The sequence below is a fragment of the Acyrthosiphon pisum genome, chromosome A3 (assembly GCF_005508785.2).
Source record: "Acyrthosiphon pisum isolate AL4f chromosome A3, pea_aphid_22Mar2018_4r6ur, whole genome shotgun sequence".
In the NCBI taxonomy this organism is placed as follows: domain Eukaryota; kingdom Metazoa; phylum Arthropoda; class Insecta; order Hemiptera; family Aphididae; genus Acyrthosiphon; species Acyrthosiphon pisum.
In genome coordinates, this window is record NC_042496.1 from 41424806 (window position 1) to 41437508 (window position 12703).

General features: G+C 27.5%; 1 protein-coding gene across 3 annotated transcripts in view; it reads left to right on the forward strand.

Moving 5' to 3' along the window:
• The window catches only part of LOC100163236 (octopamine receptor-like), a 166326-nt gene extending 158856 nt beyond the window's left edge, over positions 1-7470 (forward strand). For all 3 annotated transcript variants that reach the window (XM_029491652.1, XM_029491653.1, XM_029491654.1), the window contains exon 10: positions 5007-7470. In XM_029491652.1, coding sequence (XP_029347512.1) covers positions 5007-5179 — 173 coding nt within the window. In that variant the 3' untranslated portion in view covers positions 5180-7470. The remainder of the gene's footprint in view (positions 1-5006) is intronic.
• The last annotated feature ends 5233 nt before the right edge of the window (positions 7471-12703 follow it).

Genomic DNA, 12703 nt, shown 5'->3' on the forward strand with positions numbered 1-12703 from the left:
CTCAATAACAGCCCCGTTTTATCCATTAATAATATTATGTACCATGCGTATGTATTCATATTTTAAATTCTTATTTTCAGAATTAATTATAGTGCCTATCTATCTATACTTCAAGCCCGTAGTCAGTATTTTCGAAATAATTAGATATTACGCGCAATGAGGCAATACAAACTTGCATTTCTTAAAATTATTACCGCTCTACATTACTATGAATTGTTAAGCTGTAGACGATTCGCAAGAAAATACTAAACTATTTAAAACGAAATTTGAACGAGGGGCTTATAAAAGTTTTCCGAGAACCTATAATATTATACATAATAATTATGTACGATGAGTATACTAGACTGAAATATATTACATCTATTTTATGTAAACTTGTAAACACAATCGGAGAAGTCTATAATATCGCCGCAAGACACTTCTTCTTAAATGGCATCAAAAAGCTGAATACCTATCGAAAAACTTCGTCTTTATCATATTGCATACTGAAAAATATAATATATCAAAGTTAATAAATTAAGGTTATCAAAGGATAAAAATATATGGTTGTGGTATGCTATGCAGGTTACTTGCTCCGTGATCACGGTGCATATAATATATGTTCACAATAATATAATATCATTCGACGCAAATGATACTCTTTTAATTTTTCGACGATTCCAGCTGGACAATATTATATTAATGTGACTGTTGATGACAACGCAGAGATGTCAGCATTTTTAATATCATAAAATTATATGCAACTGTTGTGCGGTAGTTACATCGCGAGTCCCAAAATGTCGCGGTCATTGTGCTACGCAATATAATATAATATAATTCGTCAGCCGCGGCCAGAGTTTTGCCGTTCGCAGTTATGTAAAACGATTAATTCGAGTGCATTGCGCCATTAAATCCGAATGATTTTATTGTGTTATTAATATACGTCCGATTAAACCTGACTTCGAAATTTGAATAATTCCGAGTATTAACCGCGTATTGTACACGAAACAATATAGGTATACCTGTACCAGATCCGTTTTTTGGCGCGTATTAAACGGACGCGGACGTAGTGGTCGTACGTTTTTGTTTCTTCGTGAACTGTTGTGCAAATGCCACCATCGCATTTCGCGAGATGAAATGTGTTTGTCTTTTTAGCATACTACAAGAGGCCGAAACAGCCACTACAGTAGCCATAAACAAGCTGCTAAAATATATATTCCGCATTCCATCGTGATTCACGCTCGTATATACGGCGGTCACGTGGTACAATATAATATATATATATATTATATGTTAGGTATGTAAGTATTTTTGTGTGCAAAACATTTTATATTTTATGACAAGAGGCGTATATATTTATCTTGCTTATATATTTTATACGGTTTATTTTTCGTTGTTTTTTTCAACCAAAAATGTATTTCCCACAATTTTCGCATGCAATAGTTGATGCATTCTGGAAAGGAAAATGCGCACGTAAATGAACCTCAGCACACACAATTGTCAGAGTTCTATCTTCTCAATAAAAAAATATTATATTGTTCTACGCCATTTTATTCTTCAATTCGCTGCAGTCGACAAGCTATACGCAAAACACGGTTATCGTTTCTTCTACAATTCGTAGAAATGTTATATTTGGTTAAACGGTTTTATCATTTACACGCACTTCAATCTTTCGATTTGTATTCGATTCTAGAACATCAGCCACAGCCAGGCTACCTATATTTTATTTAACTCGTCACGGCCGTCGAAAACAATCGAAAAACATGAATATATATTATGAAATAATATGAAAAAAAATAACTTTTGTAAAAAATATTTGTTTAAGATTACCAAAAAAAAAAAATAAAATAAAACAATATCGGTGCCTTCCCCTGAGTATTCACGATTTGATTACAAATCGATGTTCTATATTGTATATATATCTAAAATAGCGTGCATGTAATTTTATGAAAATGGAATAAAACTGATGTGAACACAAAATCTATACTAGGCAAATATACAAAACCAAACAGCAACATATACGCAATAGGCCCAAAATGGGTAGAAAATTATTATATCGACCATAACTGCAGACTGTACATAATCTAGTTTATTGAGTGCATATATCCAGGTAAAGTAAATAACATAGTGGTATTTGACGTAAAACCAAGTATAATATTGAATCATACAATAATGATATGATCCATTTTTATAAATATAATACATATTTGTACACGTAACAGTGTTCCACATAATTTGTTTTTTTTTACCCTTATTAGAGTGGAAATTTCACGACAGTCATAAATTTTTTTATAAATCAGCTATATATCACATGTAGCTAATATCGGTGAGGTCGCGCGAATTTAAAGCACTGACAACGTAAACGCCATTAACATACCATTACATAAAAATGTACTTGTGCACTAAATTCTAAAAAAATTATTTAATTTTAAATAAAAAAGATAAAATATATATTTTCTATACTTACGCCTTTATTTAAATAACAAAAATACTACTTTTATAAGCAAATAATTTACCTACTATTGTTGTAAATATTGACGGTACCTACATATAAACTATTAAATATTAAAATACGCCCAAATCAGAAAACTTTGTAAAAATATATTTGTATTATTTTAGTTATAATATGCTCAAACCATCAAATATGCAACATATAATTTCATGAATGCATTTGTATAGCATAATCAAAATAATATTAATATAACTTAATTTCTTCTACAAAGTAGCGAAAAATCATACAAATTCACTACCTTGAAGACTAAAATTATAATATATTTTATATACGATAAAACTGAAGGTGGAAAGCAATAACTATTATAAACTATATTATAAGGTATTTCAGTGTTATTGGAATAACACGTTCATATTGGTTAATATAGTTTGGCACTCTTCGTTTGCGAAAAAAAAAAGAGGTAAAATTTAAAATGTTCGTCACAATAATTCGTGGACTTGGACTCTAGTGTTATTGGACCAAAACGAGAAACAAATACTACGGGTAACAACGTCATAATATATCATTGAACTTTAACGTTTTTACAAAATGAGGAATAAATATAGGTATACCATACCCGCGGACTCACTAGGTACATATTATAATATAATATAACAGTATAACAAAATATAATATATTACATTTGTACCATCATAATACCGACCCTATTATTATATTTCATGTCATACATTGGCAAATATTAATGATTTATGTTTATTTACATACATACCAGTTAATCCGTATTGGGAGTATAGGAGGTGAATTTAGTTGAGTGTTATGTAGTTCGTAGATAGAGAGAATAAAAACTAAAATCAACAGTTTTCAGTGTTGCGCGCACTTAAAACCGAAGACCTATAATATAAGATACATATCTGGGAGTATCCACTCGAAAACCAATAAAATAAATAAATAAAACGTAATATATACCAATTGCAACTAACTATAGTTAATGTTTGCGAGATCCTGCCCGTTTCCCCGACTTCTCGGCGAGTGCACGTGCTGAAAACGAAAAAAAAACTGTTTACATTTTGCAATAAAAATGTAATATATACCACAACATTATCATCTGGCCCACCAATTCGATAGCACCAAATGCATATATTATAAGGACCGATGCTTGACTTTAAAATAATATGACATACGCGTGACATGGATATTATTTATTTAATTAAGATTTAAAGCTGGGTACGATAATTAACTACCATATACCTAGTAAAACTCATTTGTATGTGACAACAAATAAATACTCTTCGGGACATATGACTAGGTATTTCACATGTTCAAATACGTCTAATAGCCCAAATACCTATGCTTGGATCAGGAAAACTTTATTCAGTTCAAATGTCCCAAAAATCAAATAATAATAATATATTTATTTATTTATTTATTTAATTTTAAACGGGCTGAAGCCCAATACATTGTTTAATATGTGTATAATAACAGAAAAATATAAAAATATTGGCAACAATCGTAATAATATTTATATTAACATAACAACATAATGTTGTTGTTTTTTTTTGAGCGTTTTAGATTACTGATTTAATTGTTTAAGTATATAAAAAGGTATAGTTATAAGAAAAAAATATTTAGCTCTTGTAAATTAGGTATTTCAGTTAAAAGTATTAATGCATATTATACTATACTTTAAAGGACCATCGTTAATAACCTAGCAAACCAAAATTGACCATTTGGCTGTCAAAATGTTCAGAAAAAAAGTTTTTCTGGAATCCATCAAAACATATTATAGTGGTTATCATTTGAAAAAATAAAGTTAATTTTATTATTGGTACAACTGCGAGTTTAAAAATTTTGAAAATGGTATAAAAAAAATTGCATGTTAAAATAAAAAAGACTACGTATTTTTTTTGGTTTAACGAAACTCAATATCATCGAGCCAAAATTGTTAAACAAAAAAAACCCACGTACGCGTACGATGACATTAGATACACCTGTATATTTTTTGTATAGTAAACAATTATACAATAATATAAAGTCGTTAATATGTAATGATACAATTATTTTGAAGTTAAAGTTGAAAGCGGGCCCTAACTGTATGGTGTCCCGAGGCACAATTGATCCTCAATCCGGGCTTGGCCGGTCGTCAAATACTTTCTAAAATCTTCTGTCTAAAGTAGTACTAAAAACTGATCATCAAAGTTCCGACGTTTTTGACATACACACACAGTCAATATGTATATTTGTATTATTTATAAGGATTAAACAACACTGGTTTTTACCTACTTAATAGCAAAGTATATAAGTCATATCCTCATAAATGTTTGGTAACAATAGATGGGGGTGGGTGTGACCTATATAATTCATGCTCGAATGATAATCACTTCCTCTATACACACTACAAAGCCATACATTTATATAGTGGGCTAACGTCTCGCTATTGTTGTATAATAGCAATAATATGCTCTATTCATAATATACCTACCAACCGCAGCAGTGTCTTATAATATGCATTATACTGTTTTTTTGATATTTTTTATCAAATGTCTATTTTTTATTTGTTTGTTCTCCGCGCACACAGGTTGGATCAATTCAGCCATCAACCCCTTCATATACGCATTTGTCAGCCAGGACTTCAGGATGGCATTTTGGCGGTTGACGTGCAGCTACTGCACCGGACACAAGCCCAACCAGAACGCGCCACATAACCGGTTCGTGATCAGATACAGTCATTATTCGAGGAACCAAGTCTAAAGAAATACGTCGATCGACAGTCGCCGATACCACCATACCACGATATGTCAATGACTTAAACGTCTTAAAAGATAATATAATTTATACTTTATTCGGTGTAATCTCGTTAAAACGTTGATACCCACGCGTAAAACGAATTTTTTCTTGTTGAGACGTTGAAACGAAATGTGTTTTTTAATGTTTTTATTGTGCAGAAATATTATTATATTGTATAATATTTACTATAGTATAGTAAAACGAAATTTCCTGTTTAAATATCATCATACAGTAAACTACAGTTTCGCGCGTCTTGTCTTACTTACCCATTGCATTGCTTTTTACTATTGTGGTTCATAGGCTTATAGGTATTAATTTTTTTAATTATTAATATTTCAGATGTCTCACAATAATATTTGTCGTTGATCGATGTAATAAACCGTATTCATAAAGTATTTAAAATTTTACTGCTACCATTTAAAAAAAATTTTAATAGATTTTTAGAAAATATTTTTTACTGGGTAATAATTTAACTACACACTATTTTTTACCATCAAACATTATTCATAATCGTTTATCTTTGAGTTATTCATTACTGTCTATATTAGAGGAGTCTTATCAGCATCTATTTACAAAAACATGTATAACTGTATAAATCGGATAAATTTTAAACAGGAACTTTTTTTTCTGCCCACGAGGTTTTACTGTATATATAATATAGTAACAATATGCAGTATATTTAAGTAGATACCTAGTCATATTTATGTATATATGTTTTATGTGTGTATTTGTACGATATAGTGGACGCAGGGTTTGATCGCCGACTTAACTATTATAATATAATACTATAATATAGCACACTTGGTACCACTCGCTGGCCTCGAGCCATTTTTTAATGGATTTCCGTGCCACATCCGCTCCAGCTGAGTCGATTCGTTGACCGTCATGCATTACTACTATTATAATAATAATAATAATTATAATATATATAATTATTATTATTGTTATTCTTATTATTGTTATTATTATTATTAGTATGATAGTATTATTATTTTTATTGTTTGGTATGTCTTATTTTATAGTGGTATAAAAAGTCGACGTACGCAATATTGTATTTATAATCCGAACCAGAAGAGTCGGAAAACTACATCAGGGCAGCAGTGTCAATTTCGTATATACACGCAGTTGAATAATTTACGGAAAATAAAAACGAAACCAAAACTTACGCTATAATATGCAGTATAATACCTATAACGTATTTCTATGTTCGAGCACTAAAACCATTTTTTTTAAATTAACTATTCTGCGCTAATCACTAATTTAATCACAAAATTATTTTTAAAAAAATACACTAAACTATGTAAATATTTTTACTCAGTCTCAATAAATTTTGGTAAATTTTTGTCTTACTGTAAGTTATAGATTGGATTACATTTTAACTCGTCGAACTTCAAGGCCCTTACTTCAACTTCGGTTGAAGTAACAACGGTTCTCTTTTCGACTAAGTGCTAAATATATTATAATATATTGCTTTTGTTTTAATCGATTTCTATTAGGTATGGTATTGTATTGTAATTTTTGCTTACAAATTGTTATTATTATGAAGAAATTAAATGTCACTGATCGTGGCGTAGGTAAACGCGTTGGTCTTGCGTGTAAACAAATATAATAACATTTTTGATTTGCTGACAAAACATTTAATGAGTTCGTCTCATAAACGTTTATGTCTAAATAACGACCATTCAAAATGAAACAAACAAAATTGATTATATTGACAATGAATAATGAATAGGAATTCAGACGTTAAGATATTAACTCACAATAAACACTTAACAACACAGTTTCGCAAAAAGCAATACAACTTTCGTAGATTATTATTATTATTATTATTTTATTTCGTTATATAATGATATATATAGGCACGTATTGTGATAAAAAGTATAAAATAAAATTCGCTTTCAAACACATTTATTCGCCCTTTGCACGTTTATTCGTTTTCCGTTTTATATTATGCTAACCAAATACTTTTAGTGAACGATAAGCATACTTATATAATATAAGTTATAAAAATGTAAATGTAAAGATCACCCAAAGACGTTTATGTATAGTTATATAAGCATTAAGCGCACACAATAATAATATACGGAAAGGTTTCATATTAATTACCCTCGCTAAACATATATTGTACGTCAAGTCAAAGTGACAAATACTCTTTGAACATAAATAAATTATTACTTATACATTTTCCAATTTTAGACTTGACACTTTTACACAAAAATAATTTGATTGAAATCCGTTATACATTAAAAATACGTGTTGACTTGTTTATTTTTCACGGACGATAAAATGTATAAATATTCATTGCAATGAAATTACATAAAATTAGTTACTTAATATAATTTAAAATGAATTTAAAAAAAAAAAAAAAAAGGGTAATTTAAAAGTTAATGTAATTTTGTGATCACTAAGTCCTACCTATTATCTGTAAATAAAATAACATGTTGAAAAAATGTTATTTTAAAGGAATTATACACATTAGAAGATATTTTATTATCGTGTTTTCAATGCAATTTTTACTTACAAATTATTGTGGTAAAGTCGTAAAGAACATATTTTATTTTTTGTTTAATTCCAAATCTTCTATGGATATATTACAATAATACATATTAGGTATATATTAGGACTTATCGATTTAATCGTATTTTTAAATTTCATAAAATAATTATCATATGTTTTAAGCAATGAATTTTCTTTGAACAAACGAGCAATTTGTTAGTGTTTTGTTTTATTATTATTTATTTAAAACATAAGTTCATAATACAGAACACAAATTATATATGTCACATTATAGAATAATATAAAAACTATAAGCGTTTGAAAATTTGCTAATTCCTAAAACATAAATTAAAATATTATGCTTCAAATATGTCAAACAATGGAGGCATAATTTATTATTAATCACTTCTTGTCGACAACTACAAAACAGGAACATAATTATAGGTACCTAGTTTTCTCATTTAGTTATTCTTTTATTTTAAATAAATCACAATAATATTATATTACTTCAATTCTTGTTTGTGCTTATCATCAATATTATGGTAAAAATTACTGAAATATACTTTACCTATCTCCTATCCCCCTACCCCTAGAATTTCAATAGTATATTTGTAGTAATAATCAAACCCTTTTTTTTTAATAATAAAATTTAAATCGTATTTATTAAATGATGTTAAATATAAGTTACTCCTTAAAATATTATAATATTATATAATACGAATAATAATATTAAAAACTAAATCAATGTAAAAATGTAAAAGTAAAAATAATTTAAATTATAATAATATTATATTAATTTTGAACTTATAAGTGTATTGTAAAAATAAAATATTATATGTCCTATACAGCTAGTTTCGACTTATGTGATTTCGTGAATAATGAGCGATGCTTTCAGCCGACATGTAGTGTGCAATCACAATAGTCTATAGGCTTTACATTAACAAACATTATATTTATCTAGTCACTAAGTAATGCACTACAAATATTGATCTCCATAAGCTTATTATGTTCAATACTGTGAATCGTAATACTCAGGTGCCCATACCATCGAATCAGGCGGATCCCAATCCATAGATTAGTACCTATCTATAATGAAACTGCTATTACTCAGTGCTCAGGGGAAAAAAACCTTCTTTGATTGAACCGATGGCAGTTATACAAAGATTGCGTCATAAATAATTTAAAATTGATACATTTCATCAAATATAAATTTGTTAAATGTTTAATAAAATTTATAATAGTTATTGTAAACTGTTAAGTGTATTGAGTAAACTTGATTGTTAAAAATGTAATTATTGTCCATGATGGTAGACTTTGTTAAGATTTTTTTATTAATCATAAAACAGTATATTTATTGAAATTTATTAATTGTAAATTGTATGTACCTAAAATAATCCTTATAAACGTATAGATCATCGGTTGATCATAAGATTTTACACCATCATCGTATGTGTAACAATAAATACTATAAAATTAAGACACATTTTATTATATGTATCATTTTATGATTCAAATATTATTACGTTACTCGTATGGATGTTCTAAAAAAAAATTGTAAAATATTATGCTGTTATTTCGTTTACGGCCCAATACAATGTTAGTCGTTCTGATATTACGAACGATTTCATGAGAAAAAAAAAATCAAAAAAAAATCTATTTGTATAAATATATAAATCTCTATTGCGATCTCGTATTAATTAATTTAATTATGCTATTACGAATGTATAAGACCGTGTATCGTACACAAACTTGTCTTGTTGTTGCTGTGTATTTTTTTTTAATGAATATTATTATACGTTTATAAATTATTACTAATTACATGTTCGTGTTTCGTTCAAGTTATTAATTCATTGTAAATTATCGAAGTTGTTTTTAATTGATGTGGTAATAATATAAATTGTAAATAATTTAATTGATATTTACGTATAAAAAATATAAGTGTTCGATAGAATATTCAACATTTTTAATAATTATAATATTATAAAACATAATAATATTATTATTGATGGTTGATAAAAACGTATCGCATATTATACGTTATTTTGTTTCGTGATTTTAAATTGAAAATAAATAAATATTTTATTTGAACGTGATGTGATATAATATTATCTTGTTCATATACTACGTGAGGTATGTATAACGTTAAAATATCCAATATTTATGTTTAATTATCATTGTATACACTTGTAAGACATGAATCGTCGAGAGCTTAATTAATAATTACTGTGACGTGCTGGTTAAACATTAAATTAAATATTTAAGGCAAATCGATATAAATCGCACACAGTACCTATATATTAATACGCTTTAAAAATCTTTTTTAAATATTATATTCAAAAAATGTTTGGAAACTTTTCAAATGGTCGTAATTCAACAATGGAAAATGTATTGAAATAAAAAAAAAGAAAATGTTTGACTGTCATTGTGTAATTGTTTTTAAAAAGTTTTTCATAATTTCTTGTATAAATAAAATGTTTTAAAGTTTCGTAAGGTTCAATTTAAAAATAAATATTTAACTTAAGTGGTTGTCAGGAATCATAAAATATCGTACGCTATTTACGGAGGAAAAACAAAAACATTATAATGTGTTTCTAGTAGGTATGCAATTGCGAATTGCGATGGTTAGTTGTGGTGAATCGAGGTCGAGAATTGGCGACTCGTATGGTTAGTGAAAAATCATTGAAAAGTGAACACTTCAAAAAAGTGTGATCATATTAAACGCTGCGTGAATTGACTCGGATTTAATGAGAAAAAATAATATAATTTTGTGTTCCAATTTTAAATATTAATATATATTTTATTAGTTTTTTTTTAATTTTTCAAGCTAAATATTATCGTTTAAAGGAATATTACTCTTGATTTATGATGTTATAATAAAATTATAAAATTAATTTCTTTTATCTTCTTGTTTTTTTCTTAGTTTATCTTATCGTCGACCGTCGTTACCATCCAGATTTAGAATAAACATAATATAATAAATAAATAATTGTTTAAAGTATTAATATTTCCGTATTGTCTTCATAAAATGTATGCAACTTCTACGAAATAGAAAATATAGGAAAACTCTTTTTATTTTTTATTATTTAATATAATAGATTTCCACGTAATCATTTTTATTTTATTTTTATGTTTTTCCATAACTATTCTACAATATTTAAAAACAAAATACTACGAGGGAGAAATCACATTCAAAATGTATAAATAATTTGGTTTGAGAAAAAAATAAACGTTGAACCCAATTTCCTGTATTATTTTTTGTAAATATGATTGAAAATAAATATAATTTTAACTAAGTAATATTAATTTATTACCTGTTATTACTTTTTTAAATCAGTGAATCCGTCGCTAAGTCTACGAAATTAAATCAGGAAAAGAACACCGCTAAAGAATCAACCATTGACCAAGTTATGCGAGGTATGTACATGTGAGGATTGGTGATATTCATTTTATCGTCCCCAGATATATAAATTTAAGCGGTCCCCAATGACCTTTTATTGTTTAGAAGAAAAATATTGATCCGCTACTTATGTCTCTATATCAACAAATTATTCTATAGCCCATTTTACCTGAAATAATGAAGTAACATAAACGCAGTTCAACAAATTTATGACTTTATGAGTCATAAATTAATATTTAAAACTTATAGTTTCGTAGTAAAATACAGAAATACAATGCTTAAAGTTAAACAAATTAATTATTATGGTTATTTCAAAGTTTAAAACATCTGACACTCAAGAGCCAAGGTGTGAATCAATTGACTTTTACTTTTCAATTGTTAGATAAGTTTATCAAAATCCATATTATTTTTTGATGCAAATCATAAACTTTTAAAGCTTCTAACTTATCCAACTTCCAACAAATTACGCAAGCGAGTTTTAATAACTTTTAAAATTTAAAACAAGCGATTGCAATCCAGCTATAGTTTTATATTAAATATTTAAATAAATACAATATAAAAATGGAAGCAATTTAAAATATATATTTTAACTGAGTTGAAGGAAGCGTAAAAATATACTTGAATGTGTGGGGGATGGTCAAGTCCATCATTCGAAAAATAAATAGCGATTTAAAAAAAAATAAAACGATAAAATGACTTGTGATCCTTTTGATGTCATGCATTACCATTTACCAAGTACCTACATTTAATTACGAAATAATCCGTACGCGTCAATCACGGCGGACGGTTACAGTCTGACTGATTTACAAAAATAGGTAATAATACAAATGAACAAATAATTGTTATCGTTATCGACGATAACACGAACATCATAAGTATTATAATAATATTTCTCCAAAATAATAATAATTGTGAAATAATCACTACAAATTCAAATTTTAATTTGTGATATTAATTTGTATATGCAACTGAAATATTAATTATTTATTTTAAAAAAAATTGGCTAAATACAGTTAGGTAACTGTTATATAAAAAAAAATGAACAAAACGTATATTATTCAGGTGTACCAATATTGATGTGTTGATACTTAGTGGTCGGGCACAATGAGTTATTCACTAGCAAACGATTTTGGCCAAGTAAAATACAGCAACTGCAACCAGAAAAGCCGGTTGAAGGGTAGTCTGCAAAGGATTTATACCAATATTGAATATAGGTATTTAGGTACCAATTATTGTGGCTAATGGACCAGAGGACTTGATTTTCAAATTTTACATAACTGATATTGAAGTTTCAATATAAACCCGAGATAATACGTATACAATTGACTTAATCCGTTTTATTAATAGTTATGTATTTATAGCTATGGATTTTAAATAAAAATAATATTTTACTTTATTCTCAATTGGCTAAAATTGTATTCAGCTGTTATATAGATATTTACTAATTCAACTTTATGCGTTCAATAATTATTCACATCGAGTGAGGTTGGTGTATTACCCTTAGATAACATCAAAAAAATGAACTCAAGACAGTGTATTTATAATATTATCTTTTCTACAGGCTGTGTCGTGACTGCAGAAGGCGGCTTTGGACG